The sequence below is a fragment of the Xiphophorus couchianus genome, chromosome 6 (assembly GCF_001444195.1).
Source record: "Xiphophorus couchianus chromosome 6, X_couchianus-1.0, whole genome shotgun sequence".
Classification (NCBI taxonomy): Eukaryota; Metazoa; Chordata; class Actinopteri; order Cyprinodontiformes; family Poeciliidae; genus Xiphophorus; species Xiphophorus couchianus.
In genome coordinates, this window is record NC_040233.1 from 18,588,277 (window position 1) to 18,615,400 (window position 27,124).

General features: G+C 38.2%; 1 protein-coding gene across 2 annotated transcripts; it reads left to right on the forward strand.

The window, feature by feature from the left end:
* Positions 1–1,247: 1,247 nt before the first annotated feature.
* mmp16b (matrix metallopeptidase 16b (membrane-inserted)) lies at positions 1,248–25,387 on the forward strand. Of its 2 annotated transcripts, XM_028021267.1 has the most exons (11): positions 1,250–1,732; positions 6,266–6,414; positions 6,740–6,754; positions 7,013–7,129; positions 8,207–8,511; positions 11,949–12,110; positions 12,529–12,746; positions 12,837–12,975; positions 14,407–14,557; positions 17,347–17,462; positions 20,123–25,387. In XM_028021267.1, the coding sequence occupies exons 1-11, from the start codon at positions 1,604–1,606 to the stop codon at positions 20,479–20,481; spliced, it is 1,860 nt and encodes a 619-aa protein (XP_027877068.1). In that variant the 5' UTR covers positions 1,250–1,603; the 3' UTR covers positions 20,482–25,387. The 2 variants fall into 2 exon arrangements, with proteins under 2 accessions (XP_027877069.1, XP_027877068.1); XM_028021268.1 differs by lacking the exon at positions 6,740–6,754 and having other exon boundaries at positions 1,248–1,732.
* Positions 25,388–27,124: the final 1,737 nt, after the last annotated feature.

Genomic DNA, 27,124 nt, shown 5'->3' on the forward strand with positions numbered 1-27,124 from the left:
TTATTATTATTATTATTATTATTGTTTTATTGGCTAAGAATCAACATACTGACAAAAAATTTTTTTTCATTTACATGTGTATTATGTTCCTATATATTGTATGTAATGCTATCTATGTAGTGTTTTTCATTGAAATGTGACACCACAGAAACAGAATAGCTGTTTTTTAAATTCCACGATGAAACGCCGCCACCTAGAGGTTACTGTTGCTTAGAGCAGGCCGTTTAACATCTATAAAGAATTATCTGTTTCAAAGAGGTAGAAACACGACAGTCCTTTTTTAACTTCTGCATTTCTCCAAATGTCTGCATTAACATATAAGTCTGTTAGCCTTAAACAACTCATATTCCTTTAATTTCACATCATAATACAAAGAATGTGACTGTTGTAGCCCATCTCCTGGGTTCACCTGTTAGTGATAATTCTTGAAAATTTCTTTCAAATTCTTTGTTATAATTGCTTGCTTTCAGACTTCTTAAGAGTGCCTGTTGCTTGTGGACCATTTTTAACCACCTTCTTTTCCCTTTCACTTTTCCCTTTTCCCTTTCACTGAAATTTCCATTTATATGCAGCAGTCTGATCTCCCAAATTTTTTACCAATGACGTTTGCACTTTACACTTCTTGTGAAGTGTAAGGTGCAAATGGTCTGCATTGATGGTCTGCTGGACCAGTCAACTGTCTTCTATGATTGTGTAGGCTATAAAATAGCATTCTTGTTTTAGAAATATGTTCTTTGTTCCTATTATGTTGTATTCCAATTTTATTATGATTTTTTAGGATCAGTACATCGAATGCGACAGCTTTAGTCCATGTCCTGGAAAGGGTTAAGGTTTTACTTTAGCTACAGTCCACAACTTGTGAATTTCCTCCAATATCTTGAATTGGCTTTGTCTCACAATCCTCTCAAAACTGCAAGTATCCTTGTTGATCATGTACTTATTTCAGCTACTTTTTCCTTCCACTTAATTTTCCATCAACACACAACATTGTGAACTTTCAGCTTCTTTTTAAATGACATTTTGTCCTTTGTCATCACTCCACATAAATGATGAATAAAAAGTCTTCCCAGCACAGAAAAGTCAGAAATGGTCAAATTTGCTCAGAGTCTGACTCTATTTACACAAGTTTCACACAGTGACGGTGTTGGATAAAAGAACTTGTCGATGATATTGTGATGTCCGATTGAGCTGCAGCTGTACAGAGCGTCCTGAAGGGTTTTCTCTCATGCAGTCTGCAGCCTATAGGGCAGCTCTTGTGATGCTGCGCTGTGTGAGGAATCAAAGCGCAGGCGTCGAGCCTATCTTGCGCAGACTGGGTAGCTTTACTGTACATGGCCATTGATACCGCTGTGGATGGATGTAGCTGCTGTTGTAAATCAGAATGGCGAGGACAGCAAATATAACGCGCCGAGTTATCTCTGCTTGACACCAGAGCACGTTTCTTCAACCATCATCGGGTCTTTTATTTTTATTTTTAAATTAAAAGACGCTTCTTGAATTCAGCCGAATCTCGCCTTGACAGCCCGCACCGATGGTTTTCATTTGACACAAAGCAGACAGGCGGCTTCTCCTAATAAACAGTCAGGAAGAAAAGCGGGTCATTATGACCTTAGTATCCGTCAGTAAAAGAAAACCACCGGATTGCTTTTACGCGGCAGCGCTCTGCTTGCATCTCTTGCTTTGGATTTCGCGATCCGTGTCCGGAGAGGAGCAGCATCAGTTCAGCGTTGAGGTAAGATTTTTTTTTTCCCCTCTCATTGCACGGCCTTCCCTCCTCCTCTCCTCCACATCATCTGCCTCTGCGTGAAAAACAACATATATGCAGGCTGAATCTGCGCGCTGTGGCTCTGTATGATCATGATGGAGACATTATGAGATGCAAATAAAAATATTTTCCTCCTTGGATCCTTCATTTATAGTGAAACAGCTCATATGAGGATGTTACATTGCAGTGCTTGAACTAGATATGATGCTTGTTTTCCCATTCATGGCAGGTCATCATGAGGTGAGGCTGGGAGATGTTTTGACAGCATCACATAGTGTTAAAGAAGATTAAACATTTACAAGTTGCATAATAAGATTTGCTAGTTTGTACCTGATTAATTGATGTCATTTCCATCCTCACCACAGGCTGCAACCCTCCCACCCCCCTTCCACCCTCAGCTCCCTCCTCTTTCCACTCTGGAGAAATTAAACGCTGAAACTGACAGTAACACACACGCACCATTATTCAATTTAATGGCTCGCTTCAGTCCGTCCGGGATCTGTCTAAAATTCACTGTCTATAGACAAAACACAAGCCACAGAGACAAGACGAGGATAAACAAGAGATTTAGATGAGTAGAGAAGGAGAGATTGGGGAGCAATGGGGAGGGATGAACAGAGGAAGCAGATCAGCTGCAGATGTTGTGGACACACCTGGATCTGATGTCTTTAGGTCTGAGTCTGGTGATGCTTTTTGTATGCATTAATTCCCAGTCTGGTTTAGTAGAGAATAAAAAAGAGGACTGGGCCGCAGTCTTTCACATGCACACACACCAACCGGAAGCTGCAAAGACACAAACACTTGACTGCTGTCGCCATCAGTGCTTTCTCAGCTTCTCGTGAATACATTTAAATCTAAAGTCCTGCCGAGTGGACCGTTTCTAACGATGCACATTTTCAGTTCTGCTGACTAGCTCCTATAAGCATTCCAGACTCACTGTAGAGGCTTGACCATAAAAGAGTAAGATGATAAATAACAGTCAGTGCAGGGCATTGGGTGGTATGAGATTGTCACTGCATAATAACCCTGAATAAAAATATTTGTACAAAAATGTAAAATTAAGAATATCTAACATATCCCAAAAAGAGCAAAAAGCATTCCTTTTGCTGTTCAAATAACACAAAGTGCCAAAAGTATTCACTCCCTGTCAGTTTTTGCACTTTTTTTCTTACTCCACAGTCTTATTCTAAAACCAGTTTGAGTGAATTTCAAATTATTTTAATCACAGTTTATATTTATTCCATTAATTCATGACAACTGTCATCTGAAGACCCTTTTACAAGACATACACTTGTAAAAGGGTACACTGTGTTTACATTCAGAAATGTTTTATGAAAATCCCAAACATAAACAGATTATAATTCTTACATTCCAATTCAATCCCAGTTATAATACAATTCAGTTAAAATTTTGTTTATTTTGTACGGTAGTCCATATAATGTAAAACTGTGTTCTGAGATTCTGATTTGTAAGTTTATATAAAAAATGCATTTAACCAAGGTAAATATGCTGACTTTGGTATATAGGGCTTAAATTAAGCTCAAGTGCCCCTGATTTCCATTGACATGCTTCTGTAACCTGATCCAATATGCTTAGTTGACTGAACTTGAATTGGAATGGAAAACAGTGGACAATATAAAGTCTTACACTTAATGGTGCATATTACAGTGCAAACCAAGCAATGAAGTTTCAAGGGAATTTTTTTCTAGGCCTCCAAGATCAGAACATTCTGAAAATAACAGCGTAGTCTATTATTTACAAGAAATGCAAAACCTCCAGCACCCCCTCTAGATTAAACTGAGTTATTAAGGAACAAGACCCTTTTCCAGAGGGTACAAAGAACTCAAAAGTCACTAAAGTGAAGATTCAGTGTTTCTTTGTGGAAATGGAAGAACCATCTAGAAGTTCAATTACTGCTAACACGCTCCATTTATCAGACTTTGTGGTAGAGTAACCTGACGGAAGCCAACACTCACTGAAAGGCTCATGACAGTTATTTAAGTTCTGCCCTAAAAGCCCCTTAGAGGCTGTCAAACCATGACAAAAATATCTCACTGGCCATTGAAGCATAATGGTGGCAGCATTATGATCTGGTGATGTTGCAGCAGAAGATGTGCAACAATTCTGCAAATATGGTTAGATGACTAAGCCCTGTACTAAAATCTTTCAAGAATACCAGAATTCTCTGGACCTCAGATTAATGTGACAGATTATCTTCCAACATGTCAATAGACTGAAGCACACACTCAGGGAAACAAAGGAGTGGCTTCAGGGGCAGTTTATAAATGTTTGGGAGACTAGTTCAACATGTTTGGGGAGAAATAAAATGGACTTGGATGGACATGAATGAGTAGATATGCTGAGAAGAATGAGAGAAAGTATCCCCTAAGATGTTAGTTACTGTAGAGCTTAGGGCAAAAAATAGTGTCAGTCAACTATATAAACAAGCTGATTTCACCTGGTTGGGCTACCTGGTTGGGGGCTGCATGGTTTAGTGGTTGTTAGTGCTGTTGCCTTGCAACAAGAAGGTCCTGGGTTTCATTTCATGCCTGCAGTCTCTCTGCATGGAGTTTGCATGTCATTCTAATGCATGCATAAACTCTCTTAAGTACTGCAGCATCCATGGTTCAAAATATGCACGTTATGTTGATTGGTCTTATTAAATTACCCGTAGAAGTGTGTGCATGGTTGTTTGTTTCTGTGGTGTCTTGGGAACCTGTCCAGGTTGAACTCTGCCTCTTGCTTAATGATAGCTGGAAGTATGTGCTCTCCCCCTTGCAACTCCAAACAGATAAACAGGTACAAACAATGGTAGGAAATCAGCTTGGGAACTCAGTCAACATTTACACGTGGTACTCAGATGGGCTGGATGTGGGTGGGAAACTGGACCACATAAGAGATTGTTCATGGGTTACATAATGTCCCCATGTAACTTGCCTGTATACAGTTGATGCAAGAGAAGTCTTTTAAAAAGATGGAGTCTGATTACGTTACTCAATTTAATAGATTTTCTCTAAAATCCATTTAAGACCTGCATAAAACTTGCACAACTTTTCTTACTAATATGAGTTTCATTTGGTGAACCAAAGTGGGTTCTAAGAAGCTCATTGTGATTCCAACCTTGTACTCACTAAGAAAGAAAAACTATGTATGGGGTTCATGCATTTGGATAAACATATGGGCTAAACTGTCTAATTTTAGAGTGTTTTTCTGGGTTAAATAATGAAGACTCCCCAGTCTGAAACACATATAAAAATCAACCCATCGACCTTTGGAAGAAGGTGGTCACTGCTTCAAGACACACATTTTCATATATAGTGTTTTGATCGCCACCTTGGCAGAGATCTATCTTTATTAATGTTTGTCTGTTAGCAGGTTTATGGCAATTCTGTCAACATGGATTTAATCAGTATTGGTAGAGAGCTGAAGTGCAGACAAAGAATGTATCCATCATACTTTGGAGCAGATCCAGATCACTTACACTTGTAAGACTTTGTCATTGGACTTCTCTCGCTCCATCTCTAAGTGCTCTACTAATCTTCCAAGAGACAGGAAGATTAGAGTGGAACTTAAAGTATATAAGTTTACTTAAATTTTTTTCAAAGTAAAGTTGAATTTTTCAGAAAAGTTAACACTTTTGTATGAGGCAACTTTTGCATTAGGGCATTGTTTCCAAAACTCCTCAGCTTATCACCAACATATCACTGGAAGAGACTTATGACCCAGATTACAAGAATTTACTTGCCGGTAAAAGAAAAACCATCATAAATCCAAATATTAAATTAATCTGTTTGCAAATAATGTCTTTATTTCTCGAAGGGAATTATAGCAAAATCTGCTTTTTAAATAGCGGATTTAAAAACGGTTAGTAATCGTTTTCTAAAGTGAAGCCTAAGTCCTCTGTCGGTTTGTGACCCAAGTTTGGGAAATGGTTGTCTTGTTTCAGCTGAGGCTGCAGCCTCTCCACTTTGTTGCCTAAACCAGATGCAGTGTTTTGTGGCTTAAATCATTAAAGTCAACCCTGCAAAATCAGAAATAATACCTTTTGTTATGCAAATCTGTCCTAATACCGCAAGGTAACAAGACCCACCTTATTGTATTATACCCATATAGGCTTCCATGGGACATCATTTTTAAAAAATCCTTTGGGAACGACCTTATAGGGCATTAGAATGGACATTTATTTACTTAAAGTTATTTCAACAAAGTTAATTTTTTCTCATTTGATTGCAGTGGTATTTGAAGCTTTAAGCAAAGCAATATTGCAGTGGAGGAATATTTGAGGTCTGTATTCATGCTGCATAGACAACATGAATAGAGTGTCTGAAATATGCATTCCTCTAACAAAGATTTATTTCACTTTTATATTTAAAGTAGCTTTTTATCTCTGCCTTTTTTAATTTCATGTCTGATTAAACCTGTGTAAATTGCAATGTTCTGGGATGGGATGGGTTAGGATTATGTTTTTTTTTGTTTTTTTTTTTATCTTACCCCTTGCAGGGATGGCTACAGAGGTATGGATACCTTCCCCACACAGAACCGGGAATGTCTGTCCTGCGCTCAGCCAAAACCATGCAGTCAGCCATTGCTGCTATGCAGCGCATCTACGGTCTCAATGTCACAGGGACGCTGGATGAGACAACCAAGGAGTAAGTGGACACATGACATGTGTTGCAGATGCACAAACACAACCCGTGCAACACAAACACTTTAATAAGACATATGATGCCGCTTGTCATCCATGTATACTTGAACAGTAGGTCAAAATTTTATTGAGAACTCTGAAAATTTGAGTCTGAAAAAACTTTTTTTTTTTTTTAGAAATACCAGTAGGAACTATGTTTATCTTAATGGGCTGCTGAAGGACAGATACAGATTTTTTTTCCTCCTCCTGCCCCCCTTCACCTCACCTGAAACAACACCGGGTGAAGGTTTTAACACTTTTCCCTCTTCTCGTTTTGCATGATCATGCAGTGATATCACTCTAAGGTGAGAACTAATGTTTTTGCCATTATATTGTGTTTGTTCAGTAGTTGTGATAAATTATGTTGTACGAATGAGAACTGTAGTCTTAGAAGTAGTTTAGCAGTGTTTTTGCATCCATTTTTTTCTTTAGCCGTTGTGGTTCAGTGCCCGAGAAGAGAACTGACGAGTTCACTTCTGCGCTTTGTGTCATCATAGAGTGTAAACTGCGATGCAAAAATGCTGAATGAAACATTAGCTTTTATTTTTTTCCTTACTTTTTAGATGGATGCAGAGGCCACGCTGTGGAGTTCCAGATAAAATTAAAAGTGCCACAAGGTCAAGAAGGAGGAGATACGCGTTGACAGGGCAGAAGTGGCAGCGTACGCACATAACCTACAGGTGAGAGATGGCCGACAAGTTTCTTCAGATCTATTACTTTCCCTATATAACATTTTATTTCAATAGTGTTTCAATCTAGCATAATTTTTTTGTTGTTTATTTTGTAATTTATTTTATTTTTATTAACTTGTGTATTTAAAAATACATATTTCTTATTTTATTTTAATACATTTTCAAAAGTTTGTTCTTTTCATTTTATTTACTTTTGCATCATTACTTCTTATATTTTTACTGCCTTTAACCACCTGGGGTTGTATGCTACATGTTGTCATAGAGACTGAACAAATATGTTGCTTGTGTGGGGGGTATTCACACATGCACATACCAACAGATTAACACCTAAATTGTGTATTGCGTGTGTGCTGTTCATTGTATAAATAGTATGTAGCACAGTTAAAAACGAATTAGGATGTGTTTTGAACCATTACACAATCTCTTTCCCGTTCATTAAGCTAAACAAACTGCCCTCACCCTGATATATGAAACTGGGAGAATAAACTATCCACAATCTCAGCAGAAATAGTGAAACTCATCTTATCTGCTATAATTAAGCTTTGGGTTTTAATGGGCCTGAGGAGGACTGATAAACGGGTCTGCAGCACAACCGCAAATTGACAGGTTACAGCAGTAATAGATGATAACACTGCCAATTTATTTAAATCCTTCCTTGCTTGCTCACTGAATTTGAATTGATGAGCCACCTCGTCTAATGGAATGTCAATCAGTGCTGAGCTGGTGCTACCGCCGCCGCTGCCCGAGCTTTATTCACGAAAATGAGTGGATAGAGAGAGAGAGGAGAAGATGATTTCCCCCTTCCTCTCTGCCTGCCAGGGACTGATAACGACTGCTGTGTTAAAAGTTCAGTGAAAGCTAGTGAAAGCTGTTGGTCTTTAAATAGTTGTGTCAAGTGTTACGTTTTTACCCAGTGTTGCTTCATTCTAAAAACTGAAAAAATTCACTCCAAATTAATGAGCTAAAAACTCAAGGGGGAGAAGTGTGGAGGATTTTACTTCCATATTTTGCCAGCCTCCACCCCTCTGAAGCCTCTCAAGCAGTTTCTTGTTTATCTTCCTGCAGCATAAAAAATATCACACCAAAGGTGGGTGCCCGGGAGACTCATGATGCCATCCGGAGGGCGTTTGATGTGTGGCAGGGTGTGACTCCCCTGCGCTTCGAGGCCGTTCCATACAGTGCCCTGGAGACTGGCAGGCGTGACGTGGACATCACCATCATCTTCGCTTCTGGCTTTCACGGTGACAGCTCGCCCTTCGATGGGGAGGGTGGATTTCTCGCCCATGCCTATTTCCCAGGGCCTGGCATAGGAGGGGACACTCACTTTGATTCAGATGAGCCCTGGACCCTTGGAAACCCCAACCATGATGGTGAGAAGGGAATGTAAACCAAAATTATTATTTTGTTTGTAAATTATTAAAGTAATTTGCAAACAAAAATCTGAAAACTGTGGTATATGTTCCCAGCACTCTTTACTTTGATACACCTAAATAAAACCCAGTGCAATACCCTTCAGAAGTCAGCATATTGTTAAATGTTAATTTAATCAAAACAAATGTTGCATCATGGAGATAATTGCCTCACGGATCACTGTTCAGTGCATCATCTGGAAATTGAATGAATAATCTGTAAAATGATATGTTGCACAAAACTAACTGCATAATAAAAGCACCATCTCTATAGTGGAACAAGCTGATGGGATGTGTCCCCGCAGCAAGGTAGCTGGATGGAGCTAAATATAGAAAAATCCTGAAAGAACATTTGTTAGAAGCTTTAAAAGAACCCCAAGGTGTTCCTGGGTCAGAATGGCCAAGTTAAAGTAATGGTCCAAATCTAATTGAGAATCTGACACTTTTATCTATATCAAATTTGATTGAGCTAGTGCATAAAGAAGAATGAGGAAAAATATCTATCTGTGAAAATCCGATATAGACACAGACCAAAGGACTTGCAGGTGGTTATATAATTGATTTGGCTCGGGGAGGGCTGAATACCAATGCATGGCACACTTTTCAGATTTTGTTTGTAAAAATATGTTGAATGTATCTATGACATAAAAGCATAATAAACTATAATAAGGTTTGTGGTTGCAACATGACTAAATTAGCAAAAAAAGTATATGCATCAATACTAGATATAATAGAAAAGGAGAGAAGAAGCAACAGCAGAGAGACAGATGACAAAGATGATGGAGAAATAAATAACTCTGAGAGGAAGAGGTGAGGAAAGCAAACAGTAAAAAGTGCAGTCTTGTGGAGAGATGGATAAGAAGTGATGGATGCCAGATCAGGGAAGTACAGATGGCCTGGCTGGAGGGTGTTATGAGAACGACGGTATCGCAGGGCAGAGTGTGAGGGACGCTCAGCCAAAAACAAAGAGCCCTAAGATGTGTTTGATGCAGCGCCGCTCTATAAAGATGCATCCCCCCATCTGTCAGGACTTTGGTTTCTGTCTGTATAATAAGCTCTTCAGATGACAGGATAGAAAGCGCTGCTATTTTAGGACTTTTGCTTTTGCTGGCACATGATTATGGTTATCCACATTTATTGAATTTGATGTAGCTGAGTGGTTGCAGTGGCACAGCTCAGAGAGGAGAATAGGATATCTTTTTGAGGCATTCAACCAAGCACTCCCTAATTACTCTACCTACGGGGTAGAAGGCTTGTGAAAGCACCACAAGGCGGTTTCGCTATTATCCAACTGCTGTGCACAAACTTTCTCCCCTTCCATTAGAGAGGGCGGAGGGCTGTGGCTTGCATTGTGTTTGTGCAGGGATACTGCTTGCCACCCATCAGTTCCTCTCCCTCGCTCTCTTTTTGTTCTCTAATGATAATAGTCTTAGACTCCCAAGTCAGATGCATGCTCGCCCCTGAGAGGCATGCCAATGTCATCCATTTGGATGCTAAAGGAGGGGAAAAAAAGCTCCTCTCTCAGCATGTGTGCCAAGGAAGCTGCACCATTTTAAATGGGTTTTCACAGCAGTGGATCTGTAAATGCTGCATGTTGACATGTGTGCTAATGGTAGCTCCAGTCTGTCTCCAGGGAATCCTTGTGGGGCATTTTCGCATATCGGTGGCAGAGGTTGGTTGGATGAGGTGAAAGTGGGAGAGGGGAAAGTGTAAGCTTTTTGCTGCTGGCTGAGGGTCAGTGGTGGTTTTATGCAGCGCTCCTGGCATGAGTGCATATCATCCTTGCAAAGGGCAACCATCTCTTCGGGACAGGTTCAGTCACTGTTTGTACATAAGAGTTGTAATTCCTCCTAAGTCAGACTGACACTCTGAGCTGACTACATCCACTGGTTGTGACATTTTTACTTTTGCATCTGTCTTCGTGTGTGTGTTTTGGTAACACACAGCGGTTCTTGGTCGACATTTTTTAATGCTCAGGTGCATTATGTACATGTCCTTGGCAAAAACGTGAATGTGTGTCCTTCTGCTTTATTCGAGCTGAGGAGAAAGTCTTGCTGCTTCATGATTCACTTCCAGTATTCTTAACTCATAATGTTCTGTGCAATTTTTATTATAACTGTGGAGGAGGGAAAGCAAGTAATTATTTTCATTTTGTGGCTTATGTATTTTAATTATTTGTGTGAAAAACCATAAAAATACAGCAAAATTAAATGCACACATCTGTGCAGGATTGCTAAAACGCTCAGTTTAAACAAGCAGGTAAAATCTACAACATTTTCAAAAAAAGTTAAAAGCATTGATAACAAATATTGATTGAGTCATGCATTTGCATTAAAATGGTTGATTTGTTGTCTGTCGGTGAATACTTAGTTCCCAAATGGAAATACTCTTCACAGCATATGTGCAAAATAATATGAATTTTATAATATGAATGCAATATTAATTGTTAAAATTAATATTAAAAATTAGATGTAGAAGTAACCAGCTCTGGCAGACATCAGTAATAAAAAATACAAAGTATAAAAATAAATCCAAATGCAAACGCAGTGTCTCATTGCCTGAAGCTAAGAGATATAGTGCCTTATAAAACTATTCATGTCCCTTGAGCTTTTCCTGAATACATGACCTTACAGCAACAAACTTCTTTGCATTTTATGAGAGCTATTTTTGATGCACCATTGCAAATGATCATATAAGTGTGGAATTGGAAAGAAAGTGAACCACTGTTTTAAAATATTTTAACATATACAATCAGAAAAATGTAACTTGTACTTTCTTCCACCTCCTTTATACTGATACCCCTAAATAATATTCAGTTAAACCCTTTTCCTTTTTACATCATACAGACATTTAAGACCTGGCCATTTATCTATGCTAAAAAGAAAAAGGAGTTCAATAATTAGAGAAGAAATCAAGATACATGGTAGCTTCGTATGAAGGAACATAAACACACAGGACAGGGAAACTGGTCAGACTTGATGAGAAAAATCATGGAGCTGCATAAAGTGCAATCCTGGAAGAAAATAAAAACTTTTGGACTCACTCTAGGAACATATGGTGGGTAAAGTAAACAACACGTGCAATCGGGAAATGGTTTTGGAGACAAGAATCAACCTTTTGAATGTTGAAAATTGTTTTTATCTAATTTTTTGAGCTTAATCATTATTTATGGATATTGCATCATTTTTTTTCTCTTAGATGGAGGGCCATGTTTTTTACATTTGGTATGTTCTAAAATCTACTTAGACAGCCTCTTGCTATATATTTCAATTATTTGATGTGGGGAATGCACAAGAGTCAATTTCTAACATTTAGACTTTTGTAAAATCTGTTTATGTTGTCCTGGATATAATCAAGGATTTAGATTCTCACTGCAGATCTTCTCTTCCCTTTTCTAGGAAATGATCTGTTCTTGGTTGCAGTTCATGAGCTGGGGCATGCCCTCGGCCTTGAGCACTCAAATGACCCCACTGCTATCATGGCTCCTTTCTACCAGTACATGGACACAGAGAATTTCAAACTACCTCAAGATGACTTGCAGGGAATCCAGAAAATCTATGGTAATGTACCACAATACAATCTCCTTTTAAATGATAAATCATTAAGTAACAGTTTGTATGAGTTAAACTGTTCCAACACCTTATTAAAGATGCACCACATCACTAAACATCAAATTGCAAAGCTCTGAAACTTCGTCAACATTTCAAATGCTGCTGCGTCAGTCATGCTGGGTTGAATGCCAGTAAACAGCATTTGTCAGCTGCTAAAGAGGTCAGCCAATCTGTGTTTTTCAAAGCAACATGAGTCAACTAACAGATTGCAAAAGAGAAGAAATAATCAGTGCCAAAAGAAGTGGTTGCATTGGTTAAAATATCTGTCAGTGGGGACAGTCTTTGAAATTGCTAAATATCATAAAAGCACAGCAGTGAAGTTCTGATTCACAAGAACAGATTGTAAAACTGCAGTTTGTATTTATAGGACCACCAGATAAAGCTCCACAGCCCACCAGTCCGCCGCCTACAGTTCCACCTCCTCGTTTCCATCCACCCTCAGATCCCCGGAAACACGACCGCCATGCAAGACCCCATCGCCCTCCGCAGGGGTCAAAGCCGTCTAACCCCAACTCCAAACCAAACATTTGCGACGGAGGCTTCAACACTCTGGCCATCCTACGCCAGGAGCTGTTTGTCTTCAAGGTAAAGCGAATTATCACCATGAGGAAAGCATTCCTGCTGATGTTTCAGCCATGTCAGGTAATAACAATTTGGCATGGTCTGTTTCTGCAGGACCAATGGTTCTGGAGGGTACGGGACAATTCAGTGGTCCCGGGCTACCCCATGCCGATCAACCACTTCTGGCAAGGCTTGCCTCCCAAAATTGATGCAGTGTATGAAAACAGTGAAGGGAAATTTGTCTTTTTTAAAGGTAATATAAAGTATATATTTGTAAATTGAATTGCAGGGAATTGAAGCAAGATTATTGACTTTTTTTTGTTGCAAACAAAAGTCTAAACACTTTGCTGTGGATTTGTAATAAGCCCTTCAATTCAAATGTCAATGTCAACTAATTCATAAAATCCACAACAGCATAGTTTAATCTCAGCATATATGGAGCTGTTCTGTAAAGGCCTCAGGCTTACTATAAGCTATGCACTTCTCACAGAACACTGCTCAATCCACAAAATAAAGTGTAAATAGTCTGGAACCCTTCTAGATATTACTGTTCACCTAAACTAACAGGCTAAGCAAGGAGTATCGAGAATTGATCAGAGAAGCAGCCAAGTGGCCCATGGTTACTCTGGAGGAGCTGTAGAGATGCAAAAGTCAGATGGGAGAATTTTTTGACAGGACATTAATAGTTATAACCTCCATCAGTCCTTACCAACTTTTCAGATGAAGCCCACAAGACGTCTCGTCTGTCACAATATATGTAGCGGTCACAGCAAACTCCAGCTGCAGAGATACAGAGGTCAGAATATTCCAGCTTTTCAGCTGCTACAGACAACCCAAATGATTTGTAGCCGTACTTTCAGCAAAAATTGGTTCTACAAAGTTTGAAAATTCTGGTTTGCAAATATATACTAAATACTTTGCAGATTTTTTTTTTTAATTGAGCACCATGTATAATTCTTTTCCCAATTGTGCATCACATGAAATCCCAGAGAAATACATTTAAAAAAGAAACATTAAAGTGTGTAGTTGTAATGTGACAGTTGTGGTATTGGTGCATTAATAAAATATCAATCTGAAAACATCATGACTGATATAACTTGAACTGAAAGCTCTTAAACACACAATATCTTCTTTGCTACTTGAAACCAGAGTGGTTTACTGTGGGCTTTCGTAGACGTCTGCCTGGTTGGAGAATGGGTGTAGGTCTCAGAGAGACATCCGTCCATCAGACAGATTAACATGACATCTGTCACCCAGCGGGATCAGAGGGCCTCATGCTTTATTTATTCACTCTGAAGGACTTAACCATGTGCGTACTCATGGGTGTGTGCACGTGAGCGTCTAGCCACCTAGCACTCACACAAGCACACACAAACACTGCACCACAACAGCTTTCTTCCCTCTGCCCGAGGCACTTATGATCAAATTGAATTAAACGCAACAATAACTTCAATAAGACTCAAAACAACAAGACTCAGCAGAGTTGCCTTCAGAGCACCATCAAGCTTACATTCTGTGCTGCGAAGATAATCTTTAAACGAGCTTATGAAACATCTGGTCTGTGAAATCCCGTGAAGAAAAATAACCCACAAAGAGGGGCATGAACAAGCAGGAATATTGCAGTTTTTTTTATTTGGTGTGATTCCAGGTTGTTGCACATACTAACCTTGATTCTGTGTTTCAGGAAACCGTTTCTGGGTGTTCAAGGATAGGCATCTTCAGCCTTCCTACCCTCAGGACATTTCTCTGTTCGGTAGCGGCATGCCCACACAGAGTATCGAGACGGCCGTCTGGTGGGAAGATGTCGCTAAGACCTACTTCTTCAAAGGAGACAGGTTTGTTTGGATCATTAGTTCCAGTGCCAGTTTTTCACTTCACTTCAGTTCATCTTTGTCCCCTCAAGGGAAAATTTGGTGCACAGCGGCAGTCAAAGACAGTCGAGGCATAATCCACACATCATAAAACGTTGTAAAATATTTTATTGTGCTTGGGACAAAAAGTATTTCTACTGATTGCACCTTATGGTTGGTCTGCTTTTGACTTAAGGGAAGGGAAACAATCCTTTAAACGTGGGTGGTCTCTGCTGGCTAGGATGGTTTTGGTCTTTTTAACAACTTGTATATTTCAGTCATCCGATAGGGGTGCTGTTGAAAACCAATTGTAACAGCTTTAGCCAATATAATATAATATCAAAATAAATTAATAAAAAAAGTAAAAGAAAAACCTTTCTTTAAATATTTGTAATTCAACTTCTGAATTACGAACATGAGGAGACTTATACTTACTTACTTTGAAGACAAGACAAGCAAATAAAGCCCAAACTGTGTTTTAAATAATCTCTATGTGGAATATTTTATTCCTGATTTCACCAGTCTGTAGGGCAAATTCTGTTTTCTTGTTGTTGTTGTTTTTTTGGTGCTCAGTTGAGTATCATTCTAATTAGAACGGCAAAATGTACAGATCCATAATCATTATTGTAGTTTTGAATATGTGTGTTGTATGCACACTGGAAGGTGGCTTGAAGTTAAGTCCCTTAAAAGCAAAATTTTTAAGGGTCTTATAAGTTATATTTAACTTATATCCATTATCCATCCATCCATCCATTTTCTGTTCACCCTTGTCCCTAATGGGGTCGGGAGGGTTGCTGGTGCCTATCTCCAGCTACGTTCCGGGCGAGAGGCGGGGTACACCCCGGACAGGTCGCCAGTCTGTCGCAGGGCAACACAGAGACATACAGGACAAACAACCATGCACACACACACTCACACCTAGGGAGAATTTAGAGAAACCAATTGACCTGACAGTCATGTTTTTGGACTGTGGGAGGAAGCCGGAGTACCCGGAGAGAACCCACGCATGCACAGGGAGAACATGCAAACTCCATGCAGAAAGACCCCGGCCGGGAATCGAACCCAGGACCTTCTTGCTGCAAGGCAACAGTGCTACCAACTGCGCCACTGTGCAGCCCTCTTATATCCATTAGTTAAATATAAATTGTAAATTTTTATCTAAATCAAATCAAAGAGTCAAATAATTCAAGAGTTATTTAATTTTATATTTAATATTGTGTGGTATCTTTTCATAAAAACTACTTCGCTTTTTTACATTTCCGCTACCCAAGAGGGACACTTTCTCAAAACTTGAGTGCATTTTTTTGTAGCCACAAAAGTGATACTCAACTTTAACTTTAACAACTTTGATTAAGTTTTTTTTTTTTTTTTTATGGGGCTAGGTGTTAGCTTAGTTCAAAAGAACTTCAAAATTATTTTTGTTGTCTCTCCAGAATGCCTAAAGCAGAAAATCTGTTGTTTATTTACGTGCGTCAGAGCCGTTGTAAGTATGAGAATATGCCCGTCTGACTCACATGTTCAGCTGTTGAGATAAATCATATCCTGAAAGGTCACAGGACCCTGTGGATGGAGCTGACAAAACACTTTGTCATCTCCATCCACAGATTCTTCCATTTAATAAAAGGGGGACGTTGTGCAGATAATTTTAAAGTTGATTTTATCTCTCAGTGGGGATGTGTGACGGGGGGCTGATGGTGCTCTAATTCAAATGGCTTTTTTATCTATAGTTTTACGGGTTTGCGCAGCACCATGTGAGAAGCTCGTCACTCACAAAAGCTTCTGAGACTAATCTGCAATGCAGATAGACACGCCATGGATGTCTGACTGATTGGATTTCCCTGTCATGTGAAATGAGTCAGCTAATGGTCTTTTTTTCTGAAAAGTACCATCATAACAGTTGGAATAATTCTGTCTAACTACAAATAGAAAAAAAGTAAACTATTTTGGGGGGGGGGAGGGATAAAAAGAATGACTCCACCCGTTTAAATGTTTATATAAGGAAAACTGACAGTCAGGTTGCTTAAATCCTGTATATTTACACATTTAAAATTTTACAGGAAGTAACATCCACTCAGCTCTCATTAATAACTAAAATAAGCACAAATTTTCATGTTTACTTTGCAAACTTAGAGCTTAAATTAGCTCTCATCTCTTCACTAAGCAAGAGTTGAACATGAGTGCATTAGAAATATAAAAGGAAGCTTTAATAAAACATGCCAAAGCATTCAAATCGAACCTTTAAAAACGCATCTTATGGAATTGTAGCATTCAGTTTATTGCCTTTGCAAACTAAAACACAGGGGGATATGGTTGATAAAAGTAAGTTGTGTTGGAAAATCTAATAAGTTAGTAGGCATAGAGCTGGAGAGATGCTTGAATTTAATTTTATTTGTTTAGCTCTGCACATTCACATACACTGCAACCCTAAAGAATCCCCAAAAACAGCAACATGAACTACAAAATATGAAAATGCAAGCAAAAGGTTATGACTGCAGATAAATGCCTTACATATTTTTATCTGGCTACAAAGAAACGATTCAGCAAATTTACCTTGTTCTTTTTTGGGGATATTCTGCTTTGTGTGCATCTTAGGAACAGAGAAAGTGCAATTCCTACACACTTTATTCTTTTGTTCTAATTATACAGTATATGTTTTAAATAGTAGCAGAGAAAGCTGTTCTCTGTCTTTGTCCATATTGGATCAATTATGAAGTAGCAAACTCCAAATCCTCTGTTTAACTGTTGGTATTTATCACTGTCTCTCTTTTTTTTAGATACTGGAGGTATAACGAGGACATGAGGACGATGGACCCAGGTTACCCTAAACCCATCACTATCTGGAAGGGCATCCCTGACTCTCCACAGGGCGCTTTTGTGGACAAGGCAAATGGTATATGGATTGCAAAAATTATAGGAATATGTAAAGATCCCCATAAAATAAATTCTGGAGTGGAATCAATATTTATCTTTCCATCACAGATGGTGAGGAGGTTTTTAAGGGATGTTAAATAACTTCCAGAGCTCACTGTTGAAGAACTGCATCAAAGTTGTCTTGAAAATTCTCCATAAAAACCATTAGACCCAATCTACATCCAAACTGGTTGTTGGGGGGAGAAAATTGAGGAAAAATGTCTTTTCTATCTTCATGTCACATGTATAAGCTTGTGGTGTTTGCTAACCTTTGAGTACCTTTTTGAAAATGCCAGAAAATGTTGTTTTAAAATCTGGTGGTTTCTGTCAGAAAAATGAAAATTTACCATCACCGACTCCAAAAAGAGCAGAAAGTCTACACAGCATTGGTTGATCAGATATGAAAGCATCCTTCTTCCAGGGCCATCACAGTTCCCAGACATTTATCCTGTAGAGTTTTCTTATCTGTAGGCTCTTATAAGACAAAATACTGTCCTACATGCAAAAGAGGGTTGTATAGACAAAGTATAAACAGTAGTGGTGGCAGTAGGGGGTCAATAGTGACTTTGTTGATGTTATTGTTTTCTCATGTAGGATTTTTTTCACAAATGAATAAGAAAACTCAAATTAAAGCTTAAACCTTTTTAAAATTATAGATAGATAGCATTTATTGTCATTGAACAGAATTCAACGAAATTTCCATTGCAGCTCCCATGCAAAAGGTCAAATATATACAGTATAAATAAGCAAACACACAATAATAATAATAACAATATATACAACTAAATTAACTAAAGGCACTCAACCACACCAAAGAAGTAGCAGCAGGTCCAATTATGGCAAAGTACAGATGATGTGACAGTGCAAAGTGCAGAACAATATGGCTGTGTGGGGGTGGGGGATATGTATGTGTGACTGCGAGGTTATGATATGTGTGGGAGGGGGGGGCGGCAGGGAGTAATGGCTCTGACGGCTGTGGGGAAGAAACTGTTTCTCAGTCTATTTGTTGTAGTCCGTATATTCCTGAACCGCTTGCCTGATGGCAGCGGCACAAACAGTCTGTGGCCCGGGTGGCTGGAATCCATGGCTATGGATCCAGCTCTCTTCTTGACCCGGCCTGTGTAAATGGAGTCCAGGTCTGGGAGGGGGCATCCCACAATGCCTTGTGCTGTTCTCACCACCCGTGTCAGTTGTTTCCTCTCCAATGCTGTGCAGCTACCATACCACACAGTCATGTTGAGGCAGAGGATGCTCTCGATCATCGCCCTGTAAAAGTTCACGAGCAGCCGTGAGGAAAGTCCAGCCCGTCTCAGTTTCCTGAGGAAGAAGAGCCTTTGTTGTGCTTTCTTCACCAGGTGGGAGGTGTTTGTGTTCCAGGAGAGGTCAGAAGTGATGTGGAGGCCCAGGAACTTGATGTTGTCCACATGTTCCACCACTTCTCCATCTATGAGAAGGGGAGTGTGATCCGTCTTCCTGGACCTTCTGTAGTCCACAATGACCTCCTTGGTCTTCCCTGTGTTCAGCACCAAGTTGTTGGCTGAACACCACTGAGTGAGCTGCAGAATCTCCTCTCTGTAGTGGGTCTCGTTGTTGTCTGAAATGAGACCCACTACTGTTGTGTCGTCCGCGTACTTCACGACTGTGTTGGTGGGGTGGATGGCCACGCAGTCGTGTGTAAACAGGGTGAAGAGAGCTGGGCTGAGCACACAGATCATTATCATCAGATTATCATCAACCGATCATAATAGTCATTTTATACTTGCACATTTGATGTGTAAATAAATGTAGACATTAAGTAGTCTCTTGATTTTAATAACATTTTATCTTTGTGTTTCTTCTCTCTGGAAGCAATAAGAGTTGGAGCTCCAAACTAAAGATAGATAATCAAAAATTATCTATCAGAGGAAATATTGAAAAGGTTGGACAGCAACATTAAGTATTAATTAAGGATATAAATAGTTTTTAACATGCCATTTCAGATTAAATTTCATTCATTATTTTTATTTGAATTGATACTCCTTTTACATGTTTTGATCTTTTAAGAGATTTAGTTAAGTGGGGCTTAAATATATATTAGCACATTGTACTGAAAAATGTGTTTTTCAATCTCACTGTATTGTCCTTTACTCCAAAAACAATTGTGTCATATACTAATATAGTTGTTTTCATTGTTTTCACTGTCATTTCAATCTGTGATGACAGAACTAAACTTTAGACCCTGAAATGTAATTTTTTTTTCATTTTTTCAAACTTTTTATTTGAAAAGTTTAATTTGTTTCTGACTTTTTTTAGATGACATTTGGATTGTTGTAGTTAATTTTATATGATAATTTTATGCTTGGAAATTTGCGGTTCGTTTTTCAATGATGGATTTTATAGTAATAGTTTAATAGGTATGTTTTCCATCTTCAGAATGATTTTATGCATAAAATCTCAGCATGAAAGCATATTATCAGACAAAAGACAGTCATTAAGCCAGATAAAATTTTGTAGTTTAATATAATGACATCCCACTTGCAGTGCTTTTCTTGACAGCAAAATAACTGAACAGGGCACTATTAAGTCTACCATAACAAGACTAATATTTAATCCTAACAAACAAACAATTTTTCCCCCTTTATTTTCATATCTCTGTTGCAGGTTTTACCTACTTCTACAAGGGAAAAGAGTACTGGAAGTTTAACAACCAGCTGCTTCGCGTGGAGCCCAGCTACCCCAGGTCTATTCTAAGGGACTTCATGGGCTGCGACGGCCTCCCCGCTGACCCTGACTGGGGCTGGAATCCCCCGGCAGACGAAAGGCACTGTGACAACAACGATGTGGATGTCGTCATCAAACTGGACAGCGTTGGGGGTACGGAGAAGGCTGTGGCCATTGCCATTCCTTGCGTCCTGGCGCTGTGCATGATGGTCCTCCTCTACACCGTTTTCCAGTTCAGGAGGAAGAGCACGCAGCGGCACATACTGTACTGCAAGCGCTCCATGCAGGAGTGGGTCTAAAGGGATTGTTACAGTATAGAGAGCTCTGAGAAAGTTGTTACTTAAAGCCCTATAACTTCAAGGACTGTAAAGAAGTACAGTACATGAGGTTTGCCATTTGAGCAGATCTCAGGACAGCTGGAACATGTGCGCTACAAGGAAGGGAAACTATCAGCTGACCTCAGTAGATGACAGTGGCAGAGCTTCATCTTCTTTGTCCTACTAATGTGTATGTATCTGCTTTGATTTGTCTTTGGATCTCGAAATGAACTCAGTTAAGTGAGACAGAAATAATCTACTGTAAGCGGGATCTTTGTCTATCCCCATCTCTGCACGCCGCTGAAAAAGCCCCTAGCACTAACTTCAGAGGACAAATTAGATCTAGGCTTCTACTTCACTTAATTCAATCGCCCTGGGTTGTGCTTTTTTTTAGTCTAGGACCCCTGTAAAACATAATTCACCGTGAGGATATACGAATATCATACATAAACCAAATATGACGTTTTCTTCCAAAGAGGATTACAGCTTGATGTTGTTTTCGATCGGATATTCTTCCTCCATGGATCTGACGTTTTGGATCACACTCTGATTTTCTTTCACCGCTACTGTTCACACCTACTCATCTTCTCTGTAAGGACAAAAAAGAAGGAGCAAAAGAAACTCATGACTGTTGTGGCAGTCTGTCTGCACAACAGGGGCCAAAATAATAAAAAAACAAAAAAAAAACACTCTGCAATACTAATGAGACTGCCTTAATCACAGATTGCTTCAATCCTTTCTCCTTCTGTTCCACTGGTGTGGAGGATGGATACTGAGTGACACAGCGGGAAGACAGAAAATGTGTGTGAAGTCATTACTACTGCTCAAAATGCAACGCTAAACCAGTAGTTTAGGACATTTGGTCCACAGAGGAGATCTTGAAAATGTCAGCTGCCAAAGATCAGCTTTCGTTTGCAGCCTCACAAGAGAGAGAGAAGATTTGTTGTGAATTTGTCTGTGTGTACGTGTGAAAGAATGAATAGTCACCCTTGTTATGTAAGTACTGAGCTCTGCTATAATTTATCATTATCTATGTTGATTCAAATACTTTAAACAAGTTTAGCAACCTTTTAAGTGTGCCAGGTGCTTATGTGTCAGAAGAAGGCATGGGCCGGTTCCAAAGTGTACTGAGGTTTTAATCTCCTAAAACTTTCCATCAAACAAGTTCTACTTTTAAAAGTCCTTTTAATGAGACGCCTGAGAATATGCCCGAGTGACCAGACTCACTTTTTAACTTAGTCTACATTATTTTCTCACTTAGAAAATATATTAATTTGGCTGCTCTGAAATATTTCTAGTTGCAAAAAAACAAACATTGGCACCCAGGGCATGGAAACTAAAATAGCGCCACTCTTCACTATTATCAGTTTGATGCTATTCTGAAAATCCAAATGGAAAACTTGGAGCAACATGCATGGCAAGCAATCACCTGTAGAGCCTACCTTGTCTTTTTAAGCCACTTGCTTCAACTGAAACATGTCCCGTATTCTACTTAGATTACTGGTATCTAAACCTTTTTACCCCATTGGACAAAATGGTCAAGTATAAAGTTAGTTTTTAATTAAACACTAAAAATAATTTAGTATTTTCTTTCTTATATTTAACTGCTCAACAATAGAACTGAAGTCCCACCGCCTAGTGTCCATCTGTGGTGTTAAATTTGTGCCATTTTTACATTGGCGTTGATGGCAACATAACTTAAGACAAGTAAGATGACATCATGGGAGGTCTGCAGAACAAATAAACACTGCACATGTTCTCTGCTTCGCTCCTGCCCTTGCACCTGCTCGCCATCTCACTTAGTGGAGTAAAACGTCGATGAGAAATCTCTGTGCATCTGTGGAACTCAGTTTCCGTTGTTTCTCTGGAAAGTCAGTTCGTAAATTTGGTTTGTTCGTATTGTTACACTTCCAGTGCTACTCTATAAAGGGCAGAATGGGGAAAAAAAAGGTATAATCTTTTGCACAAAAGTATGTCTAATAAAAACTTTGATTAAATTTAGGAGATGTTAATTTTATATTTTTTAAATTCTATGTATTAAAATAAAAACAATGTGATAAAAGCAGCTCGGCAAAACATTTAAGAGACCAGTGCAAAGTTTTAAATTAGCATCTCTATGTAAGGCAGCCATTCCATCTCATTTGCCATTTTTTATGCAAATACATGTATTCAAGATAATACATTTTATTTTGTCATTGAACAATTTTACTCAAAATTAAGCAATGTAAATTTTGGAATGATCTCGTTTTCCTCTAGAGTTGTTTATAGATGTAAAGATATAGACATAAATACAGAAAACAATGTCATAAATGTAATAGAGCTTTATATTATTGTCACATCCGTAGAAACAAGTTTGCTTTTTGTTCAAAATGAAATAAATTGGATCAGATTTGCCATATTTGTTATAAGTATATGTGTCACTATGGTGAAAACGTGGTGTTTTACAGAGTGCAATACAGCCAGAGTCTCATCCCGGCCCATGCTCAACAGAGGAAATAACGAGCAAGATGGAACAAGAGAAGGGAACAAAAATCTGCTTCTATTAATACCAGAAGCACTTAAACTTTGTTAGATATCTATCTTCTTATAAAACTTTGAAACATTTGTTTATTTTTTTATTTTTTGGCTGAATTCAACTGCTTTTGAGAAGAAAGCCTTTTCAAGTTTTACCAGGACATAATTTGTTGTTTTAAACTTACAGTTTGCTGAATTTTTGTGTTAGGGAAAATTTTAAACCAATATTGCCTATGTCTTCTGTTTTCTACACTGTAACCTCAATTAGACATTATACAAACAAATACATATGGTTGGTTAGATTAACAAATTAACACATTACTAATGAATGTTTAGAACTATTTAAATATTGTTGGATACCAATTGCGTATTGGAAAGTCAAAACAAGTGAAGTTAAATCTGATGAACGCAATTCTAAATATATACTATGAACCATGACATTTCATATATTCTGTACACACGTATATACAACTCTACTGTATATGTAAATCTTATATTGTTTCAGCTAACTTAATCAGTCAAACTAATCGCTGTAATGAAAGATAAACTCTCTGTTGTAAAATGGAGTTAAAATGATCAGGAATGAGAGTTTTTAAACCATTTTTTTACGTATTATATGTACAGGTGCAAATGATAGCACTCATGAATGCTAGTTTAATGTCTTATTTTGGAATTGTCTTTGGAATGCCATAAATCCAAAAGTATTGTGGAGGTTGCAAAGAGCCACTTGGCAAAGCAAAAATAGAAGTGTTAGAAATTTGCTCCCTCGGTTTAAAAAAACTGGATTCACAAACATGTGTGTTCATTCATGTGTTTGAAGCAGGAATGGACTAAAAAATGTATTAAGATGTCTTGTGCAATATAAAGGGAACACTGTAGTGAAGTAGTGATGTACCGTTTCCTGATGCAGCAGAATACTCGACTCGAAGACATCTGCACCATTCAAAATGGATGTAACAGGAATTCACGTTCTACAAAATCTCCTTTTCAACATGCACAGAATTTACTACAGTAAGGACATTGATTGCAAATCCTTGGAGAGAATTTCTTAGAATTTCTTAGTGCTTTCTTTGTTTTTGTTTGAAGCCCTGAGGTTCTCCATTTATTACAGTTGTATGATGTTTTTGGTAAATGATTTGTGATTTCTTCAATATTTGTGTTCATTGATTTTTGTTCTATTAAAACAGCCTTGAGCTGCAAAGTATTCAGTGAAAGATTACATCTTTCACTGATGTTAAGGCGAAGATGTATTGAAGCAGATCAAAAACTGAAGATGTCCTCCTATATCAGTTATCTAGAGGAGCTCTGGGTGAACTGTGGCTGACGACTTTGACATTTATCATTTGTAACAGATACAATTTACATACAGCAAAAGCTAATGCATGCAGATTTGAATTGAGATAACATTTGTCAACCTTGAATTGCTCTTCTACCTGTCTTTATCTGAGGGGTTAAATGACAGCACTGTATTAGTAGGTTTCTCTTGGGTGTTTGAAAGGATTTGAAATAGTCATTATTTGACTTTTGTGAAAGTTCTTTTCATTGCTATTCCAGTTTTCATCATTAAATCTATAAACAATACGTGAAACCAGTAGAAACAGTGTTTTAGATCTACAGTTTAGATCTACCCACATTGACCAGTGTAACTTGGAGATGGGGCAAAGCCTTTACTAGGTGTTGTGCTTGATGTCGTGTGAGTTTGTTTACTAATGGTGAGGGCTCATGAGCGTGTGAGTTACACATGACCAATAAGGAGACTTTGTACTGTATATCTTTGCCATTATCATTCCTCAAGTCTTGCATTGCATTAAGGGCAAGAAGCTGACAATAGAATTCAGTTTAAAACATTTTATTTTAGTTCGACAGACTCTAAGTAATTGTCCATAAAGTTATACCATAGTCTACGATTCTTTTTATTTCTTTGTAGCTCTAACTCACTTAGAGGTTAGACACAGTTTTCTTGCTTTATTTTGAAGTCTGACTAATTCCTGTCTTGATGTATCAATCTTGGCTGACTCTTTAGTGCTCTTTCTTTTTTTCAAGTCTGTCTTGACACTTGCTGCTAAGCATTAGGGCTAATTTGGAGTGACATTAAAGGAAGCAGAGGGGACTGATCGGACAGCAGTCAGTACACCACAGAGGGTAAAGAAGAAAAGACAAGGAGCAATCTCTGCACTCTAGATGCTTTATGCAGATATGTGAAGTTTATTCTCACAGACAAACTGTATAAGATGTTAACATTATTGCATTATATGTATATAGTGTACAAGCCAGGCTATTTGCTGTCTGTTTTGGACATTTTCTTTCTTTTTATGATCAACTCCATGGATAAAGAAGATTATTTGTGTTGTAAATAAAAGAGGTGCAAAATAAATCTGACTGGATGTGAGGTTCAACACTCGTTTTTAGTTGGGCTGAACAAACCCTCTCCACAGTGTGGAGTAAATTAAAATGTAACAAAGCATTTTATTTATAAAGCAGAGAAACATCTCTGAGTTTTGTGCACACATGGTGAATTGAAAAGAAAACTTGCTATAAGATTAAAAACAAAATTACTGCCACATAGGTCTCCAGATAACTTCAAATTTAAGTTCAATTGGACATTTCGTTCTCAAACTGGATCTAAACAACTTTTGTGTGTTTACTTTAGATTTGATCAAATATCAAATATTTGGATCTTATATTTTCTCCTTTTGTGTTTAGAACTTTTTCCTACCTTAATCTTATAAAATAATCTTATTCAACTTTTCATTTAATCTGTTTGAAAACTCTCTACGAATGAAGTTCGACTGATCGAGCCCCGTTTCAAAAATGTTGAACTATTCTTTAATGCATAGTTTATTTGCACAAACTGAGATGAAGAAAAAGGAAAAACAAATTAACAGTAATCACCATAAAATTAAATCTCTACAATAATTTTTCAACAAGAAGAGCGAAACAGTACAGAAAGACTAATTGTGAACTGATTGTGAACCTTGATGCAATAGAGGCACAAAATTTTATAAGCAAGTAAAAAAATTAGCCTTTAGGGAAATCATTCACACATAAAAGTCTTTATCTTTGTCACAGTCTGCTGTTGACATCGAGGGACGCTTCTCCTTATTGCAGATTTCTTTGTAGCCTTCTGCCTGGGTCAGCCTGCCTGCTTTTTTAGGTAAAAACAGCAACAACAAAAACAAATGAAATCAGTTATTTATGAAGCCGGAAATATTTACTAAGTAAATATGAGTAAATAGTTTACCATCAATTAGATTGTAGAGGAGGCAATAGTCATTGGGATCGGTTCCGTTCTTTGATTTTGTGGTAGAAATAGCCTGTGGTTGAACACCGTATATGTTTTAAAATAAACATCCTGTAATTTTTTATTTTTTTTAATTTGCAATGTGGTATCGCAAACTAACTTTAATTTTGCAGAAGGATTTTGCAGCGAGTGGGCCAAAAACAAAGTTAATTTCTGTAATTTTGCCTGACTTAGGGGAGGTGTGCTCTACTTCAAGCTCTTCTGGGAACGCGCTCATTATCTAAGGAACAAAAACAAGAACAAACATACTATAGTTTAATATCAATAAATAAATCTGAAAATAAAAAAAAATAATATATATATATATATATTACAGTGCAAGGATTGCATTGCTCAGTTTTTGCTCAGTATTTCATCACCTTATACATGCACTTCTCCGGACCGTCTCCACACTTCTTTGTGCTCCAAGCCTTCAGCTGGTTCACCAGATCACTCACAGGTTCAGAGCAGGCCAGCCTAAAAGTCCTGCAAGAAAGATTCCTCTCATTTCTTAGAACAGACAGGCAGACAGAAGGACACACAGTCAGACAGACAATGAAAGTAACAACCAGTACAAAAAAAAGAGACATCTCAACAATTGTGAATATTTTCATTTCCTATCATATTGCTATGCATTTAGATGAATCTATAGCTGATGAGACAGGTAAACAAACTGCAGGAATAAAGCAAAGACCAACAGAGATCTGAGAGTCATGGTGGCAGCAGCTGGAGAGCTGTGTTGTGAAAAGAAATTCACAGTGTGAGGAGTCATTTATATCTTCTGTGATGACATAATATGCCTCTAATACATGTAACGTTAATGAGACAGAC